Raw genomic sequence first — 21402 nt, forward strand, 5'->3', positions numbered from 1 at the left:
AGGCTTTTATGCTAAATTTATTATACAAATTAGGGTCCCAGAGCTCCTGCCCAGCTAGCTTGTCTATGAAAATTTGAGAAGATACATCTAATAAATAATACCTTCTAATAGCCACTGAGCCTCCTCTGTTATTGCTTTTGGTTAAATCTTTGGAGAAAGGAAGGGAAAAAATATTCTTTTAGTGTCCATTGCCAATGGGCTGCCATTTTCCTTCTCATTGTTTACAGTGAAAAGCATGTCCCTGTCTGGTGCCCTTGATTTGTTCAAGGGCAAAACCAGTGAAATGAAACACATGGATAGTTGGGTAGCTAAAATTACAAAAGGAGAATGGATCCCAATACATGTGGTTGACACATTTATGGAATGCCATGCCTTGTCCCAGGAACTTGGGTGGTTTAAAGGTCTGTGAGACATAGCCATCATGAGTTTTACAGTCTCTTGGCATAACATTTATTCAACCAGTGAAGCTTAACAAATTCAAATTCAGAAAACAATGAGAGCAAAATTTTAGAGCATGGTGGCTTTGTAATCTGAGACACCACACTGTCAAGATGATATTAGAGGGTTTGCTTCACTTCTGTCTCTTCTCTAATTTGGTCAAGGAGCTGCTGCCCCTCTGATACCTGACATGCCTCATGCACACTAGCCTGGTGTGATGATGGAAATTTGTTGCCAGTTCTTGTCCTCAAATAAAGAAGAGGAGCTGTGAACAGAACAAAACTCTGTGTACAAAAAGGGCTTAATTCGTAATTTTGATAATGCTATTAAAAGTTAAGAATTGTCATGCTATATGGTTCAAGCTGAATTTAAAAAATGGTAAGTTTTCTTTTGTATTTTGATGTTGCCTAGATCTAAGTTTCTGAAAAAAACTTCAGATCACTGTAAAGAGTTTTGTGACCAATCATTAGTGACAATTGACATGAGCCTGGGAGAGACTGAGATAGTATGTTTGTCATCTCCGATTAGGCACTCAAAGACCTCATTAACAACCTAGGACATAAATGGTACTTTCACAGAAATCTCAGTGCAGCTCTCTATTTCCGTTTCCTCTGATCGGGGCCACATGGTGTATAGATGTCCTGAATAGAGATGTGGTGTGAAACCTACTGCAAGTGTTTTCATTGGTACCGAAGAGCAGGAAAAGTTGGGAGAAATTTTACTGAAAGATGTCTGAGGCTCATTCTGTCGTTTGTGTCAATGCCTTCACTTTTAAAAGCTGTTAAATCTTGCTTCAAAATACTGCTTTTGGAGCATTTCAGAACCCCAATCTGCAGCAACTTCCAAGCACCTGAAAAATCGTTGGCCTCTCTTAGAGCTGTCTTTTTCAACATCACTGTGAGTCTGTGATTATCCTCAATTGCTTCCTACTTCAGCTCCAAATAAGATTCAGAGCATTCATATGTTGGTGGGTATTGATTTTGGTAGCAGAACAGCTTGGTGATGCTTTGTTAAAAAAAAAAAAATCAGACTCAGAGACTTAATCATTAATTATTATCTGAAAGCTTTCATCAGATGTAGGGATTGTTACATCCATTTCAAATCTGCTTCAACTTATTTCAACAAAGTGTTTGTGGGGGAATTGCTTATAGCTCTGCTAGCTGGGGATTCCTCTTCTGAAAGTGCTCAGAAAAGGAGAGCTGTTATCTTTGAGAGATGCTGCTCTCATTTTAATTGCAACTTGGTAAGCTATTTGGCTAGAATGAAGCCTGGGTCTTTTCTCAATGAACATTTCTAACTCAGGCCAGGTCCACACAAGAATTCCCAGAAAAAAAATTACCCATTATTTACTGGAAAAAGAACAATTCTGAAGGTAAGAACCCAAAGCTAAAGCTATCTAACTTTTCCACCCTTGTTCGAGGAAAGAAAACCATCATTAGGCAAGACTTTTTTTTTCTTTTTCTTCTTTTAATTTTGTTCAGCATTAAAGGAGGGAACTTCATAAACATTGATTGTCATTTACAGAAAACATTCAGAAATCATGTGTGCATTATCTGGGAATGCTAACAGTATTCAACTAATAATTTACAGGACATAAAATAAGGACAAAAACCTATTACATTCTAAAGTAATAGAAAACTCTTTTTTAATTGTTAGGGAGTGCTGTTTTATTCTAGTATATTTATAATTTAAAAAAACTCAATGCTTACTTCCTAAATGACTCAGGCTGCAGTTTTACTCACATACACAGAAATTAGGTCTTACATATTAAACAAGGAGAGAGAGATCAGAAAATTGTAGATTTTAAAACTATATATGTCACTGGGTTTATTCGTAGTTTGCCTTTTGCCTCTATAGGACGATAAGAATACATGGTAACAATGTAATTAAAGTCCAGAAAAATCAATGGTGACTATAAGAGGCGTTATTCTTTTAAAAAAGTAGAATTACTATGCTTTTTAGAGTGAATACTTTTATTTTACATACTTGTGGCAATGCCACTTTTGTGCATTGCCAGCAGTGGTGTACATGCTCAGGAAATGCAAACTGCACCCCTCCCATGCTGCTGCCCCAGGTGCAGTAGTGGTTAGTGGATACAGCCAAGCCCCAGACAGCCCAAGGTTTCAACCTGGAGGACTTAGAGTCGCTCTGCACTTTGCAAGTGTAGGCTGGAGCTAAGGTAATAACATTAAATCTCTGAATGTTGGAAGTATACGAAAATCATTTCTCTCAATCCTAAAAGCAAGGAAGCATTATCGGGGATTTCAAAAATATTGGAAAGTCTCATTTAAATCTAAATATCTTTTTTATTATTATTATAAATCAATCATCATAAAATACTAGCCTTTTAAAGTCATATTTGGGATGCAGGAAAAGCATCAGTTTCATGGACTTGCTCCTGCCTGTGTTGCTACAGCTCATGACGCCTTAGATTTTCTTCCCTCTCAGTCTCTCCCCAGCCCTCCCCCAGGTCTTTGCAACATTTTATTTGGTGCAGGTCAGTTATGGCTTCAGCGAATGAGTGGTCTGACCTCAGGTTATTCATAAGAAATAAACGTGTATAAAAATATTTTGTTCATCGGAAAGCGGAGTTTGTTTGCCTTAAGCTAGTCCATGCAGAAAGGATTTGGACAAAGCCATTTGTTACAAGGAAAGATGACTTAACTCAGGCAACATTTTGACTATTTTTTTTTTTCACTTCCTTTTTTTCATATTGTTTAGCTCAGATAGCGTTTGCAGGTCTTAGGCCAATCTTCAATCCAAATTCTTTGGAGCAGATTTAATTGACAGCCCTGTCCCTTTCTCAGTTGTATTACAAAAAGAAGCATACACTTAACACCAATGACCCGTCAGGATGCTTAAACTGTTACAATCAGTTTCCATTTAAAAACTGAGAAGTATATAACACGCAGAAAGGAAGCAAGTACATATTTGCTCTTTGTTGGTTTTTTTCCCCCTCTAAAAAAATTGTTACAAAGTCTTATGCTTAAACAGAGACATAGAAAAATCAGTGTATTCACTGTCCCCAGTTATTTACAGCAAAAATTACAGAGACAGCATACATTGTATTAGACCTTCCACAAGCATATATTAAAAGTAATTACATTTGAAAAAATATTTTTATTTTTCCTCTACATTTCTACAATACATACTCAGTTTTTCTGCGGGTGTAGTTTTTCTTTCTTGTGTGTGTGTGTTAATCAGATGAAGCAGACGGTACTGTGCTTGGATGTGGGATTTGTAGCTTTTCAGACATACCTAATGTGTGTCTACATATGGCTGTGACAGAGGCTGACAAATGCTTGCCACCAGCCACGGCCAGAACGGTAGAGTTGAAAACAAGGATAGTGCCGCCCAGCTGGGGTGCAGACACCCTGCGCTTCCCTGAACCGGGCTCATGCAATTCCAGTAACCCTTGTGCTTTATTTTTGGCTGTGAGAACAATCACTGAGCTGCCTTCTCTGATCCCCTGGAGGCAGTCGCGCAGGAGGCAAAGATTACTATGGCCAATTCGCTTCAGAGGAATTTCAGCAGCTTAGGAAAAAAAGTGCACAAACAGACAACCCCGTCTGCTGCATAGGAATCCGTGGTCTGCACTTGGGCACAGCGGAGGACTGCATTAGCACGACTATAGAGTCAATTCTTCACATATGACTAAGCGAAAACGAAAACTTGTTGCAGGTACCCAAATCACACAGTTAAAGAAACACGTTACGACCCCAAAGCATAAAAAAAACTGTGCATTTGACTTTCAGAAAAAAGTGGCAAGAAATCTAGCCCCCCGACGCTGTGAAGGTGGGAGTTTGTGCAAGACAAATTGAAGTGTCTTTTATAAACCATCATTAAATTGAATTGTTACCATTTTTAGACTGCGATTTTTTTTTAAACTGACCTCTAACTATGTCCTCTAGTAGTGATAGTCCAAATATGGAAACCAAATTGAATATCAGAAGGGCAAGATCTCTACCCCCTCCGGCCAAAACACTAATATTGTTCTAATATCATCCAGGGTTGAATCTGACCAGACCTGCTCCAGCTGAACAGGGCCCTAGTAGTGATTTTACTTTAAACCAGAAGTTGCAAGCTAGTGGCCTGTGAGCCCTCTTCTGCCCAGGGACTTTGGTCTGTCCTAAGGTCTGAATCAACTGCCATCATTTACAACTTGAGAGATTTTATAAAATTTAGAAGCTCTAGCAACACTCAACTTCAGCTGAATAGGGAATGTCCCCTTTTAGATGGGACATTTCCTAGCTAACTTGCCACTGGGCTGTTCAACTCATTTGCATTGACTCCCTGGCCCTTTTAGGCTTTGGAATTTTCAACCCCTGCTTTAAATGGACATCTAACTCTGGTCCTGAGACCCCCCCAAAATAGAGTGTCAGCTCTTTTTTGAAAGATTCCCATGGTTTCCCACATCAGGCCTTTATTCTAATTGCTACTTATACCAGCAGTTAGAATATCAAACAGTGCTTTGTTTAACGCAAATGAGGGGCATTTCCCCCCTCTTTCTAACAGGGGATTTTGAGGGAAGTTTCACTACGGATACACACTTTAAATTTATTGTTGTTCTATTGCACGGTGGTTCTATCAGGGCACAGATGTCCATGGCCTGAATTTAGTGCCAATTGTAGTAATCTCATTGGAAATAAATGTTTACAAAGAAAAAAGAGCCAGGAAGAAATTATTTCTTCTAATATCTAATAGAAATTTTCCTTGCTTCTGTAACAATCAGAAAGAAAGAACATAGAACAGCACTGACATTATTTGCATCTCATTGAAGTTTTTAGGAAAAATAAGCTGTTAAATTTTGGGTTGTCTTTGGGACCTAAGTACTGTTTTTTTTTTTTTTTTTTTTGCATTCAAGTCTGGTACACACAGCATTGTAGATAGAGTGAGGGTGAGTTGATCTGTATGGTTTCCTACAGTTAGCTTGACTGCTATAGAGTTGCAAGTTGCACAAGGCAGCTATGACAGGAAATGCACTGAGGCCTCCCTGGCAACTCTTGTTAGTGTGCAGAGTTCATTATGATTTAGGGGTCTCTTAGATTCTGCCACAGAAATATAATCACTCAACAGACCATTTTATTCTCTGTTTTTACCTACTCGTAGGTCCTTTAGCTCACAGCCCTGAAGGCATTGTTCAAACAAGGGAAATTTAGAAAGGGTATTGTTTGTAGAATACATCTCCACCCTCAGCTTTCAGTCTTTGGAGATAAAAGGGCCACAGAAAAAAGAACACAAAGATGCACTGAGTCCTGGGCAGTAGGGGTATATGGGGGATGTCAGACCAGATTTGGAGTCCCTTATTCTCCTATTTGCCCTCCCAAATTTCCCTTTCTTTTACAGATCACAGGTACATTGGAGTTTGCGTTCACACAGCTTCATTCCCTTGTCAATTCCATCTAACGACAGTGAGATTTCTGTCTCTTCCTTGCTCAGGATTTGTATAGGAAGCTTGGATTTGCTGAGGGATAAGTATTCCTATGAATGGGGCAGCTGGATTATTTGGCTCTTAGCAGATTTTTAGAAAATGAGGCTAAGTTGTCTTCACTCATGTGCAACTTTTCAGCAAGTCCAAATAATAAAAGGAAATTCAGTTTACAACATGAAGTTACCGCTTGTTGGTCTGAAAGCCTTGTCAGAGAGGTTCTCTCATTGGCATACTTAATTTATCCTATTTATATTTTGTTGTCATTTTCCTGTTTTTTTTTTTTTTTTTTAGTTTTTTCCTACTTCTTGATGTACCTTTTTTTTTTTTTCTCAAATGAAAACATCCCTGAGTGGATACAGTGCAACATCTGCATCAAGCAGTGATTGTCATTACGAAGCATGAAGTGAAAAGTACAGATCATGAATTTTTTTCTTCCAGTGCACATTTTATCATGAGTGTGTTGTGAACATTTTTTAGTCCTCATGGGGAAGGGACAAAGTGCTAGGGATTGCATGTAAAGAAAGTTGTTTTCACCAAAATTTCTAAATACCTTGACAGGTATAATAGCATTAGGACATGTTTAAAGGGCAGCCTCTTAAGGCTTTGCTACCATTGCAAACATGACTTGATTCTCTTTTAAGAGGAGATTTGGCAACTGTGGCCCAAACTACAAATCTCTCAATCTCAATCTCTTCTCTCAGCTGAAGTGGGCTGAGTATATACTGGTTTCCATTGTTTTGTTCTGGTTCAGTTGCCAGCTCTGTTTCCTGTCCCCAAGCTTCAAAAAGTTTATGTCGTCCCAATGAAATGCTTGCACTAGTGGAAACGACACAAATTCAAAACCAGTACCTCCCCAGGCAAATGTGGGGAACAATCTTTTTCCTACATCACCCATGGGACAAAGGAGGAAAAAATTCTCAGCCACTTCATCAATTGAGCCAATTTAAATCCTCCAAGGTAAATTGGAGGAAACAAATGATTCCCTTTGCAACTGAGCAGGAATTACAGGCTGACAATGGAAAACACTAGGCCAACAGAACAATGAAAACAAAGTTTGACATAAGTTCAAAGCTCAAAGGGAAACACCAAGTAGACACATTAAGCATCGCCTATCACAAGCCAATCATAAAACATACATTGCATTTGGAAATGGCTTGCTTTAATTGAGTGCCTTCCATTACCCTGTTTTCCTAGCAATCAGTAAAGTAATCTTTCCATTAGAAGGAAATATGACTCTTGGAATTAATTCTTTATACAAAGAGCTAGCAGGAGTGACATTTACACCAAAAAGAATTGAGTCCCTGTAGCAGCATAATAAGCAGTCTACAGCTGTCTTCTTAGAACCAAAGGTAATTTGGTTCAATGTAGTTAAATTAATTGAATATAACAGTAGTTGAGAAAGAGATTCATTATTTTAAAGCCTTTTTGTTTTTCCCCATTGGTTTGGAATTCATCAATCATGAGGTGAGAAAAAATCTCCATTTTCTAAAAGGAAAAGACTAACACTGCTGTTTTGATCATCAGTCAGGAGTTCTGAAGCATCTTGGACATGGCTCTCAACAATGAGCTTCAGGAGAGCATAAGAGATGAGAAAAAAAAATCAAAAGTTTTCCACTGATGGAAACTTTACAAAGCAGGTGTGTGTGTGTGTGTGTGTGTGTGTGTGTGTGTGTGTATGTGTGTGCATGTGTTTGACAAGCAGAGAAGGACAGGTCTTTATGAACTGTTGGCTGGGCTACACTTAACAAGAGATCATAATTTTCATTGTCTTACACACAAATTTCTCCCCTAGCTTCCTTCTTTATAAAAAAGGTCTTATTTTGCATCAGATAATACCAAAGGCATAGGGCTCCAGGATGTAGGCAGAATAAAAGCCTTGATATTTATGCTTTTCTGATGATTGATTTTTATCACAGAGCAGGTGGAGGCCTAAAAGCTGGTGGAGAAGTGAGAACTTGTACAAGGCAGTCTAAAATCTATGACCACAATGTCATCCTTGTAATTCTGTGCTTTTAAAAGTTGCTAAAAAACAATCTTAGGGTAGATGGATGATGTAATTTCAAACTGCATAGGAATTAGTTTTGGTTTTGGGGAATATTAGTTCCATAGAATAATACAGATATTTTTTTCCTTATCTGTTAAGTTTTTGCTATCATTTTATAATATAGCACTTTGGAGTTAAAAAAACAAATTAGAGGCCCCAGACTAGAAGGACATAAAAAGTCCTCCCTTCCCCTTTATCATCATCACTTTTTATAACAAATGTATTAAAGAGAAGAAATATAAAGAATTATTTATCTACTTTGTATCTTCTCTTTCTATCTCTTCTTTGCCAAAACAATGATTGGAGAGAAAATGTTGACATGAAATGGCATTGGGACCCTGGCTTCTGATCTGCTTCTTTCATTTTTCTAGAAAAAATTGCTGGTGGTCATAATCCACAGACTATATTTTTCAGTTGAAGACACAATAAGCACCAAAATCAAGTTTTTTGTCATACTTGGAAATCCAAAGGAAAAAAGTGTTTTATATGTTCTGGTGAAAAATGGGAAATATCTATTGTTTGGTCAAAAAAGTCACAGACCTTACAGTATTATCTGCGGCCTAATTCTTGAAACAGGAAAATGGCTACAAATACTTCCCCGCCATGATGTACCATCTTGACAAGGCTTTGATGTCACTGACAGAAATAGAGTTTACACAGAGGCTGTGCATTACAGTTTTTCCTTTGTAGGCTTATTTCTGAATTGGTACCATCCTGCTGTTGACTATAGATGAAAACTCTGGCTGGGAAAATAAAATCCTGATTGTCTAACATAAAGGTAACATATAACACAGAAGGGAAATAATATGAGAGAGCCTGACTGAACCTCCATTGCTAGTAGGTATGGTATTTAAGCCACAGTGCATGTGCATGTATAAGTAATAGTCATATATAATATCTCCCATATTATATACTTATTACATACATGCACAGTACTTCCCAAGACAGCTACAAATTTACACATGCATCAACTATCTAAAAACATAGAAATAGGTAAGCCTATTAAGTGGAATTTTCTTAAATTATATTTGAACAATCAACAGGAAAAGTAATCATGTAAAGTACCGCTCTGTTCTCGTATATATCTACAATAAAATTCTATAAACAGTTGTCTCCCAAAACATACCCGAAAAAATAAAAAAAAAAGGATAACACCCAGTGTCCTATATTTGTATATTTATGGTCATTTCAAAAACAAACCAACAAATAAAAGAGCCCCACTCAGGTGCATATTTACATTCTTCAAACTGTAGCGGTGAAAAATAATTCTATTAAGTGCAGGACATTCCTAATGTTGCAGTAGTGACATTTTCCTTAAGTCTTCATGAACACATTGCTTTTGTCTTAATGGTGATGCATTCCATGACTATGAGATAGTTCTCTCGTCCCCTTCATTTGCAGACTGTGGCACAGTCAGGATTAAAGAGCTCCTTGTATAACGGAGGAAACAGTGTATTCACTATGTCTGGATGAGATTGCTTAAATACCTGCAGCTTCTCCCCGTGCAAGTTGCAAACTGCTGTGATGGTTGGTATCTTGGCTATTAACTGCAAAATAGAGAGACAGGGAGGGAGACAAAGGGGGAAGCTCATTAGTGCTCTGTCTTCAGAATCAGTGTCCTTTCTGGCCCCAGATGAAGGTAAGTGGCTTTGGCAAAAGATGTTCAGAAAGACAGAAGGCTCACTTTCAGCTTCTCTTTCAGAACAAAACAAAACAAAATGTACCCCCCAACTTCATCTCCTAGAGGGAAAAATAGAGAGAAAGAAAGAAAGCAGGACCAAGCTTCCTGATTCATTGTTCTTAAATAAATTATGTATGGGAGGCAGTCTGGTTTAATAGTTACAAGTGGGTGCTCCGTAGGCAGGCTGCCTGCGTTCCAAAATAGCTTAATGATGGTGCGACTGTGACGTGCTCTATGTCTCAGTTTGTTCATTTATGAAATGGGCTTAGTAATAGCACCTAGTTCACTGGGTTGCTGTGTACACCAGGTGATGTAATTCTTATAAAGGTGTTAAAAATAGTGTAGGCATGAAGCATAAATGTTAGCTAACATTATTAGTATCTTATCATTTCCCACAGATTTTTGTGACATGAATATTAGACTTTTTTGGTTTGGAAGGTGACAATGTTAGGAACATATAACTAAACTGCACCGGGTGTGATCCACAGTGGTCTAGACTTCTTCGCTATCAAACTCACTAAACCTACTATGTGTCTCTAATCCCTTTCCATTGTATTCCAAAACATGAAACCTATGTTTAATCAACAGAAAATTTGGGAAGTCACTGGCACTTAGCTTCCTTAGGGAGTTGCTTTAAAAATGAGTAGGAGAACATTCGCTTATAATTGCTAGGTTTTGAGATATGTGTGTCATGTACGATGGTAATTTTTTGAGTTAAAATACCCAGAAGGCAAAGTTTTATAATAATTTAACACATTGACTGCCACACTAGAAAAAAAATTTTTTTTCCTTGGGGCCATGGTGTTTTATTATGAAAATAGAATAAGAACTTTAAAAACAAAACAATCCTTTCTGATTTAATGAAAAATTTGTTATTTTTTATTCTGTTGTGAATTATATGCAATTAAATTGTCAATATTAATTGTCACAATGAGAATATCAACAAGGAAGAGTTTCATGACCCAACTGCAGGGTTTTGCCCAGGGGGCCACCCGTCATGTAACATGTATGCTATAGCATGGCAGCGTGAGTTGCCTGCATACCACACGGCTCCCATGGTAAAGAGATGTGTGAGTTACATATGCTTCATGAGGCCCCGGACTCAAAACTAGCACTAGTTAAATACAACTCACATGGCAGTTAATATGTTAAAATGTCTATAGTTTGCTAACTGCTATGTAGGTTTTAGGAGATGAACAATTCCAGCTTTTAACATACTTATAGTTCAGGAATACTTTGAATACATCATTTAGTGTCAAAATTAGCTTAAACAAATATCATCATTATCAAATTACTGTGAGAAATATGTTCTTGTATAGAGAACACTCTTACAAAAGATAAGCATGATAGTTCATATAGCTGACTAAAGATACACTTGAAAGTGATGATAAAATATGATTAAATAAAACCCATCTCATCACCAATTAAGCTCATCGTGCTCCCTAACCCGTTCAATAACAAGAATCCACTTCAGTCTTTGAAGTAAAAGAGGAAATAGATAATTAGTTACTTTGTGGTTTTTCAAAATCAGAAATTTCCACTCTTTCATTAACTTTCCTTTTACCAGCTAATGACTATATAACCACACTATGAGCAATTTAAAAATAGCATCAGGATTAGAGCTGTTCACACATTCATTAAAGGGATCTAGAATAAATCAAGTAGTTTTTGGGTCACACTTTCTAACCCAGCCATCTCCACTGCTATTTACAGACAAGGATAGAAACGGAAGATGTGCAATCTTTGTCATATAGAATTGATGATAAATTCTAGACTGAGAATTAAAATCTTCTCTTGAACATTATGAATTAAATTTTTTTCATGATGCCCCACAACAATGAAGTGCATGCCTGCTATGTAGCAGGCTCTCTGCTGGACACCAGAATGCACAGAACAGTTACGGTTCTTATTTGTAGAGCCAAATAGTTGGAAGAGACAGGTTGAAATAGGTTGGTAAACGGTCAAAAGCAGACTGAAAGCTATGGTGAGCAATGGTGAGTGCCATGGAAGAATGGTGGGTGGAGAAGTGGTAGACAAGAGGATGGCCTGACTTCTTGAGGCAGGTTTAAGAAGGCTTCCCTGAGAAAGTGACACTGAAGCTGAGAACTGATGGAAAAGTGAGAGCTAACGAGGTGCTGGGGCAGAGGATACATAATAGAGCCCAGGATCATGTGCAAAGTTGCTGCAGTGCTTGGTGCACTGAGAGAGCCGAAGGCAGTTCAGGGTTTTTGGAGTCGTGGTAAGGATAATGCCGGAGACACGTTCATGGCCAGATTATATAAGCCCTCATAGCCCACGTTATAGTCCCTGGGAGAGTTTTATGCAAAAAAAGAAAGATGATAAGAATTCCATTCTGAAAGACTCACTTTGGGTCCCGGGTGAAAAAACTGTCTTTTCTATATTTTCATAGGTACAGAGTGTACAAGTGTCCACTTAACTGGAGTCCCTTGGGAAGTTATTCAGGCTCTCTTAACCAGCTGGCTCACACAGAAGGAGACTACAACAATTTAGGAACACTTCTTGCACATGACAATTCTCCCTGAAATAGCTGTTGAACGTAGAGAGGCTTTGAGAGCTTTCTACAATCATCTTCAGTCGAATTGATGATGTGCAGAGCTCCTGAAACTTCCAGATGCAATGCCATGATTGTCAATCTTTAGTGTGTATAAGAGTCAATGGGGTGTCTCCTAAAAATGCAGATTACTGGGACCTACTCCTAGGGTTTCAGTGTCAGGAAGTCTGGGTGAAGCTCAGACTCCAAGTTTGAAACAAACATCCCCTGTGGACACTGATGTAATGGGTCCATGGGATAGACTTTAAGAAACACTACTTAGGACATTCAAGTTTTATAAATTTACAGTTGGCTTTCACAAGTGAAAAGGAAATTCTATATTGTATTTGAAACAGTCCTGTGAGCTGAATGTAAAGTGACCTCCCTTTCAGAAGGAAGGAGGAAGGATATCAACGAAGTTCTAGTATCTACAGAGGGAGGTTGCCACTTGGTTTGTTCTCTCAGTTTGGATTCCTGAGTTCCCTGGGACACACAAGTAGTATGTAGAGAGGACTAGCCTGTTGATAAAGAACATGGGCTTTGGAGTCAGGTTGCCTGGGTTTGAATCCTAGTTCTGCCCTTTACAGCTGTGTGATCCTTGGGCAAGTCACATAACTATTGTATCCTTATCCATCAAATGGTGATGACAACCGCCCCTGCCTCACAGGGATGTTGTGAGGATTAAATGACTCAACATCAATTTTTTTACAGTGGTGTCTGGCACATAGTGGTGATATATGTGGTAGCTGTCACGCTTCCATTCCCACATAATGCTGCCGTCAAGGAGAGAAAGAGTCAAGGCCACACTTTTCAGTCACATGACATACAGGGCAGGAAACCAGCTTTGCCTTTAACCAAGCACCAAAAGTATCTCTGTATGTTACATTTTTGGGGGGAGAAAATCTGCCACTTACTTTTATTAAAATGGCAAGGCAAAATCATACTGTTTTCCATTTTCTTGTAGCAATCCAAGTAAGTTGCCTTTTTTTTTTTTTTTTTTTTTTTTTGAGACAGAGTCTTGCTCTGTTGCCCAGGCTACTACAGTGCCATGGTGTCAGCCAAGCTCACGGCAACCTCAAACTCCTGGGCTCAAGCGATCCTCCTGCCTCAGCCTCCTGAGTAGCTGGGACTACAGCTGTGTGCCACAATGCCCAGCTAATGTTTTCTATTTTCTGTAGAGATGGGTCTTTCTTTTGCTCAGGCTGTTTTCAAACTCCTGAGATCAAGCGATCCTCCCACTTTGGCCTCCCCTAGGGTTACGGGTGTGAGCCACCGTTAGTTACTCATTATATTAACTGTGCTTGATAGAGTAGAATCTGATGTACTACAATTATTGAAGCACTTCTCTGGTTTTTTTAAAATTTATTTACCTTTTTTAAAGACAAGCGTTTACTATGTTGCCCAGGCTGGTCTTGAACTCCTGGGCTCACATGATCTTCTTTCTCGCTTTAACCTAGAGAGTAGCTGGAACCACAGGTGTGCACCACCACACCCAGCTTCTTACTGCTCCTTTAGTGGAGAGGTAGTGTGGGAAATCAAATGTATAAAAGGATGGCCGAAATCCTTCTATCGTTGCTCATTTGTGCTGCCAATATTCAACTAGGTGTCTGATTTTGGAAAGTGAAATACGGACCCTTGCTCCTTTCCTGCCAAAAATTGGGGTTAAAGAAGAGTCTGGCTCAGGGCCCAGTTCTGCCCTTTTTTCTGGGATTTGAATCCAGTCCCTGTTGCTCATCTATAGAATGGGCCAAATGATGAGAGTTGCTTTTTCTTAAAGGACAACCAGCCCACTTGAGCAGACAGCACTGAGAAAGGCAAAGAGCTTCCTCAGTCTCTACGCTCACAGAAGAGGCCGACTGTAAGACACCAATCGGCCAAGGAAACAGAAGTGCTGGCAGGGGTATCCATCACTCCGGAGGCGTGATAGGCCAGGAGGCCTTGCGGAGGCAGCAGCAGCACTTGTCAGAGCCCAGAAGGGCCTGGTGGAGAAAGCAGCAGGCAGTCACTTACTGCTCATTAATATTATGCACTGCAGCCGGGGGACCCCCATTTCAAAGGGAGCTCAGAGCAGCCTCAGCAGCAGTTAATGGCTCAACAACTTTTTAAACAGCTGGGGAGGTGATCCAGAAGCACTTGGAGATGGAGGGGGTAGTCAATTTTAAATCATCATGAAATTCCTTCATGTTTAAATAATCCCCATGGCAGAAGTAGACAGAGGGTCTATGAAAAGGCATTTTCATGCTCATCCCTTTCTTATGACAAGCATTTCTTATAAGAAGGAAGCTTCAGCTTATACCTACAGGGGTCTACAGAAAGAAAAAGCGGCTGTTTGAGAAGAGATAATAATCCTACACTTCTCTCCAGAGGGCAGTTTTATGAGAAAATTCACAATTTTATAACTGGTACATTTGATCTTGGGAAAATGGAACATGCGGAGGGTAAAACCAGTGATCTTGTTCACGTGGGCTTCCAGGCCATCAACATGCCCTCCAACCTGAAGCAGGAAGCCAGCAAGGGTTTGATCAAATTGCAAGAAACTTCAGGGGCACTGACAAGAGCAAGGTGCATAAAATAAAGGCTGAACACGTCCATTTCACATGTCCATTCAATTTTCTTTGTTTGGGTTTTGATGAACCAAACCTAGACACCTGGGTTTTTTAGAATTATAACTGTGAATCTAAGATATTGTTCCAGGTCATAAGCCCTCTGCTCCCATTCCTAGTTGGTCCTTGGCATTCTTGTCATAGTGCATGTTCTTTCTACCCCCCGGGGCTGGCTGACTAAAGTGGAAGTGGACATTTGACCCAGCTGGGGCTGGAATTTGCAATCAGATTGAGAGCCAGCAAGATCGCTTCTAAATGTAGCAGAAACTATAAGTAACCTAAGGAGCCAAGAGCTTGCTATATTTCATCATGAGGACCAGGGAAGCAGAGAAAACTAGTATTCAGAAAGGGAGAAGAATGAAGTAGATACCTATACAGAGATAAACATGTAAGATGGAGAATTCTGAAGGCTTCCCAATTCCTTGTTCCAGTACCTTCTGAAGGGTGGCTGAATTTTTGACCTTGGGTTCTATGAGATATCTATTATTTTTATTTTTATTTATTTATTTATTTGCTTAAATTAGTTGGAGTTGGGTCCTGTTACTTGTAACCAAAGAGTCCTAATTAATACATCGACTTGAAATTTGATAAGTGAGGAGCAATATCAAAGCCTCTCTTCTCAGTTACAGACGATTAATCTGATGGACAACCCTCGGAGTTTCTGGATGTTGGACCTTTAGCGTATGCCAGCAAATTATAAATAGCTAAAATAGTTTGAAATAATCTGGCCTCTCACGGGAGATCCCTCAAGGAAACTGCCATGTGTCATGCACTGTTCTTTCCTTGCGCCTGGCACCTAGCACCTATTCATAATAAATGTAGGTTGAAGGAGAAAACCATCCCAGGAGAGAGCTATGCTTCTTGAGTCTACATTTGAAATTTAGAAACTTGGGGGATCTGTTGAACTGTTTTCTACAATTTTGCCTATTCTTGCATTATTTTAAAGTCTATTTACTTTCGAGAGGAAGCCTGAGGGGGGCTTTGGGGAAACTGGTTTCACTTCTGCGGTGGTTACCCAGGTATGTTAACATTATGATAAGTCACTGAGCTATACGCGGAGGACTCAGGAACTTCTCACTATGTGTGTTGTACTTTAAAAAAGTATAGACATTTTAAAGCATAAAACAAATCTCTAACTAAAAAGAAAAGGGAACGGAGAGGCTGAGACCACAAGTCACATCATTTAGGTGGGGGCCTCTCAAGCGCTCACTAGACAGGCTGTGCTGTTCAAGATGAAATTGAATCCAAATCCCTAGCCCCACCTGCTAGAATTCTAATATAAGACCTAGTGTCTTGCAAGAAAAATAAGCAAGCTTGAGGCATAAACATTCCATCATTAATCATAGCGTAGTCTATTTTGATCTCATTGAGAAGGCAGTAAAAATCAATGTAAACGACCTTTTGCAGTTTTCATTGATTTCTCAGTGAATGTTTGCTCCATAGACTCCATCTGCAAAGAGCATGGCTGTTTTTTCTAAATCTGTAGCATAATAGTACTCCTAATGTGAGAGTGGCCAGAAATGATTTCTTTCAAGTAAAATCTCAATTATTAGTACAGAAAATAGGGTTGTTTAAGCCTTCCCACTTTTAAGCTTTTACTTAGCAACTTGGTATTGCTATAATAGAAAGACAAGCTTTCCTCTCATGTTAAGTATACAGTTTTGTTATCTTTATGCTAGAAACAGATGTAGGAATTAAGAAGTTAGTGAACCTGTTAGCATGTATTTTTCCCAGGGGGAAATTTTTGGGAATTTTTCCCAATTCTATTGCAGTTCTCCCTGGGAAAGTGCAGGTGCCTGAGCTAGAAAGAGCCTCTTTACCGAGCCTCTCAGATATTTAGGAGCAGTTGCCCCCAAATTAAGAGTTCTGACACTGGAATTGGCCCAATTTGTTTCAAATTCTGGCCCCCCATTTGCAAGCTGATTAACCTTGGGCAAGATACATAATCACTTGAAGTTTCAACTTTCTCTTTTGTAAAGAGAAGTAAAGAGAGTGTAGTTTTGAGAAATAAATGCCAATCTATTTAGAATCTATCAACACAGTGCCTGGCACATAATAAATGCTCAAGCCTTCCTAACTAACTGTCACTGATCTTTTTATCAGTCAAGTGATTCTGATCATGCACCACTTTTCATTGAAGTCATTGAGGTACTTGGTTATTTCCTCCACAGCATGTGAACTTATATCTCATATGTTTATATATCTTACATATTTGATCTGCAGTAAATATTTGTTGAGTGAACAGAAATAATGGACCTTATAAAAACTTCTTACTTCACCTTATTTCCATGTAAGATATTTTTTTTTTTTTTGCAGTATGAAAGCTGTCCCTACGATGTCGCATTCAGATAGTGCATTATATCCTGCAAAGTTAAGGTTGCACTGTCTAGATAGCATCTCACCTGGAAGGTGAAGGGAATGCTCAGGTCCTCACTTAGGTAAGAGGTTTTTGCTCAGACAGATTATTGGAAATGAGAGGCTGTGTCTGAAATAGGCAGGAGAGGTGTATCTCCCTCTTATTTGAACCTCAAGGAATCTAGATCAGTGATGTCCGATGGAAATATAATGTGGGCTACAGATGCAATCTAAAAATTTCTAGTAGCCACGTTAGAAAAAGAAAAAAAAAAAGAACAGATAAAATTAATTTTATAATTCATTTTATGTAACTCAAAATACCTAAAATATTATTATTTCAACATATAATCATAAAAAGTATAAATGAAGTATTTTATATTCTTTTTTTTTTTTGCACACTGAGTCTCTGAAATTGGTGTATACAGGCTTAAAGGCTGAGGAAGGAGATCTTGCCTAGATGATGCTGCCCATGGCAAAGTAGGTCAGAAGTCAGGAAATGAAAGGGAGGCCCCTCGTTCATCTCCCTGAGGCCACGTGAAAATATGATGGGTGTGTGCTGGGGAAGGCTGGACCTTTTAAACCTGATTGTTTAGATTTAGGTCAGTCTCCTCTATCTATGTCAGAGGAGATTGTATGGATCTGTATGGATTAGATCTTTTCAACAAGTCCAGCTTCTTCTCAGTGGTCCTGCGGGGGACCAGGAGAAAGGTCTAGTGTTTATTCTGGGGCTACGCTGTGAAAGGAGGGTGTGCCTCCTCTGAGGCCCACTTGTCGATGGCAGTGAATTAAGCAAAAGATCTGAAAAGATGAACCTCAAAGGAACAGGTTTGTCACCACATGGTCCAGTCATTCTTCTTGGCCAGGATGCACTCTTCCCACAACTAAGCCTAGATCCCCATTGCGCTTCCATGAACATGGTGTAACCTTGGACTCTAGCACTGCCTTGTGGGTGAAGGGATGTGGTGAGGACTTCTTCTTAGTCAGCATGAGCTTGGGCAGACTGACTGGAAAAGAGAGAGCAGAGAGCCCTGCAAGGGACAGGTCGTAATGCTCTGGCCAGCCAGGAATAGGAGGAAAGAGAGGAGTGAGGTGTTGACCTTCGGCAAAAGAATGACAGACTCCTCCACATCCTAGGAGAATTAGAAAGGGTTTGTCAGCATAGAACAGAAGTGTGGTGAGGCCAGGACTCCTGGAAAGCCAGCATGGATAGCACACATGGCGAGGCACAAGCATTGAACATTGAACCTGCTTTGAGAAGCTAACTGGAGACATGGCACTCTCAGAGCGTTACAGTTGGGGCAAAATAAGAAACAACATTCCCTCTAAGCCTGCATACTGTAAACAGATTGGGCTTTGCCTGAGGCATACCAGGAGTTCTCTATGCCTTCCTGTTACATATATGTATAGTTAGAGAGTTTGCTATTTTCAAACTTCTCAATACAGCTTTGAGCAAGAACACATCTCTAGGAGTGTTGCATCTATTTGCAGGAGTGCTGGGAAAAAATAAATATGCTATCTAACAATATTTCATGATGCTAATCACCCAGGAGGCATGAAAGGAGGAGTGCATTGGGGGTGGCCAGCATCAAACAAGTCTCCAGCTACTGGCCTGACCCAGAGGCTGCATTTAGGAAAGGGCTGGAAACACGCACCTGAGGGCAAGGTGAGCAAAGCATACAGATCCAGGCTTTGCCCTTGGTTGTGGGTACTCTGCCACAGCCTGGCCTTGGCTGGACCGGACCCTCCCTCTCCTCCAACTTCTGCCCCTACGTTCAGGGCAACAAGAAAGGTAGACCTGGCCAGGCGTGGTGGCTCACGCCTGTAATCCTAGCACTCTGGGAGGCCGAGGCGGGCGGATTGCTTGAGGTCAGGAGTTCGAAACCAGCCTGAGCGAGACCCTGTCTCTACTAAAAAAATCAAAAGAAATGAATTAACCAACTAAATATATATATATACAAAAAATTATCCGGGCATGGTGGCACATGCCTGTAGTCCCAGCTACTCAGGAGGCTGAGGCAGGAGGATCACTTGAGCCCAGGAGATTGAGGTTGCTGTGAGCTAGGCTGATGCCACGGCACTCACCCTAGGTTGGGCAACAAAGTGAGACTCTGTCTCAGAAAAAAAAAACAAAAAACCAAAAACAAAATGGTAGACCTAGTGACTTTTAATAGAGGAAGCCCGAGAATAGAAGTGCCAACAGTGTTCCAGTCCAAACACTCACTGCCTTATCTCCCGCTGTTTCTCCATCCCCAGCAGTGGTCCTGCTGTTCTCAACTGAGCGGAAAAATTGCTTCACAGGCTCCAAAACTTTACAGCGTCCTTCACTCAGGAAGTAAACCTCTCAATGTGAGTCTCGGCAGCCACCACAGCCCAAGGTGGCGGACCTCCTCCTGGGAGCCTGGCAGGAACGCTGACCTCTGAACCCAGGCTGTGCAAACACTGTGTGTTTTGCAGCTTTGTGGTGGGAATATCATCCTAGGCTAGATGACCACGGCGCACAGAGAACTAACGTGGATCCGAGAGACTTGGCAACATCAGTTCTTTTCTTCACTTACTGTGACGGTAAAACATTGAAAGAGTACTTAAAACAGTCGCACTGGACCGAGCGCGGCAGGGCAAGAGAAGAGGTCCAGAGGAACCTTTGTTTTTCTTCTTTTGGGAGTCAAGGAATATCACACTGAAGAGACCTTAAAGACCATGCAGTCCAACCTACTCATTTCCCAGACAAGAAAAGTGAAGCCCAGAGAACAGATGGGCTGCCTCCTCTAGTCATATGGGGCTTAAAAATATATATGTATATTTATTTTAAATATATATGTATGTATTTTTTCATGAGTTTTAGTGAAAGTGACCAGTGTTATCTCATTTCCTGGCTTCTCAAATCCAGGTTCCAGCCAAATCTAACTATTATTTATAGCCCGAATATACCTTATGCTTTCCTTCCTCCATATCGTTGCCCCTGGCACTTGGAATGCCATTCTGCACACCCCAGCCTCCCAACTTCCTTCTTTTGAAATAGTTTTCATTCACCAGTGATTAGCTCAAATATACTATCTCTTGGCTGAAAATTTCCCCGCTGAAATAAAATTTCTTCTGTCAACAACAACTACAACACAGCAATAGCAACTACATAATGCCTATTGTGAACTGGGCAGCTTACTTATATTTTATCTCATTTAGTCCTTGAAATAATCATATTTTGAGGTTATTGGTATGACATTGGTACTGTCTGTAGTCACACTGTATAAATGAGGACTGAGGTACAGACAGTTTAAGTTATGTGTCCAGTCACTCAAATAGCAAGTTTATTATGTAATAAAACTGAGAGTTTATTGTAAATATGGTGTAAATATGCCTCATTACACTGATGAGGAAAGGAAACTAGATTCTTTTCTTTTTTTGAGACCAAGTCTCACTCTGTTGCCCAGGCTAGAGTGCTGTGACCAGCCTAGCTCACAGCAACCTCAAACTCCTGGGCTCAAGCAATCCTTCTGCTTCAGCCTTCTGAGTAGCTGGGACTATAGGCATGCGCCACCATGCCCGGCTCATTTTTTTCTATTTTTGGTAGAGATGGGCTCTCCCTCTTGCTCAGGCTGGTCTCGAACTCCTGAGCTCAAATGATCCACCCACCTCAGCCTCCCAGAGTGCTAGGATTACAGGCGTGAGCCACCACGCCTGGCTGAAACTAGATTCTTTAAAAGTTTTTTTTTTTTTTTCCCTAACCACCCCCTCCCCAAATCAAAAACCAGATTAATATATAGGGATTGAAATCTTCTAGTTAATGGACACAGAATCCCTGAATTTTCAAACCTTCCCTAGGTTAAAGTTTAGTCAAAATTAGAAGGCACTGCTAGCTGAACTTTAACTTTCAGGAAGTGGGCATGGAGAAAGTGTGCTGGAGATCGCTCTTTTAGGAGGAAGTTCAATGACTGGGTACGATCCTCTACCTCTAACCTGAAGTCTGTGACATCTGCTCAGGGTTGAACTGGTCAGTGGTAGAAAGAGTCCTTTGCACAGCACACAGAAGGCAAGTGTATCCCCCACCCCCTGACTACTGGAGATTTAACCCGAGCCTCAGGATTTGAACACAACGTTTTGGGTATATGTGTATTTTTCTAGAGATAGGTTTCATAATGTTTACTGGATTCCCCAAGAGTTCCATGAGCAGCAAATATTAAGAATGACCGGCCAGGCGCGATGGCTCACATCTGTAATCCTAGCACTCTGGAATGCCGAGGTGGGTGGATTGCTCAAGGTCAGGAGTTCAAAACCAGCCTGAGCAAGAGCACGACCCCTGTC

General features: G+C 40.2%; 1 protein-coding gene across 2 annotated transcripts in view; it reads right to left on the minus strand.

Moving 5' to 3' along the window:
- Positions 1 to 2724: 2724 nt before the first annotated feature.
- RORB (RAR related orphan receptor B) overlaps positions 2725 to 21402 on the minus strand; it is a 188547-nt gene continuing 169869 nt past the window's right edge. For both annotated transcript variants that reach the window (XM_012759802.2, XM_076008626.1), the window contains exon 10: positions 2725 to 9460. In XM_012759802.2, the coding sequence (XP_012615256.1) occupies positions 9305 to 9460 (156 nt within the window). In that variant the 3' untranslated portion in view covers positions 2725 to 9304. The remainder of the gene's footprint in view (positions 9461 to 21402) is intronic.

This window comes from Microcebus murinus, chromosome 12, assembly GCF_040939455.1.
Source record: "Microcebus murinus isolate Inina chromosome 12, M.murinus_Inina_mat1.0, whole genome shotgun sequence".
Lineage (NCBI taxonomy): Eukaryota > Metazoa > Chordata > Mammalia > Primates > Cheirogaleidae > Microcebus > Microcebus murinus.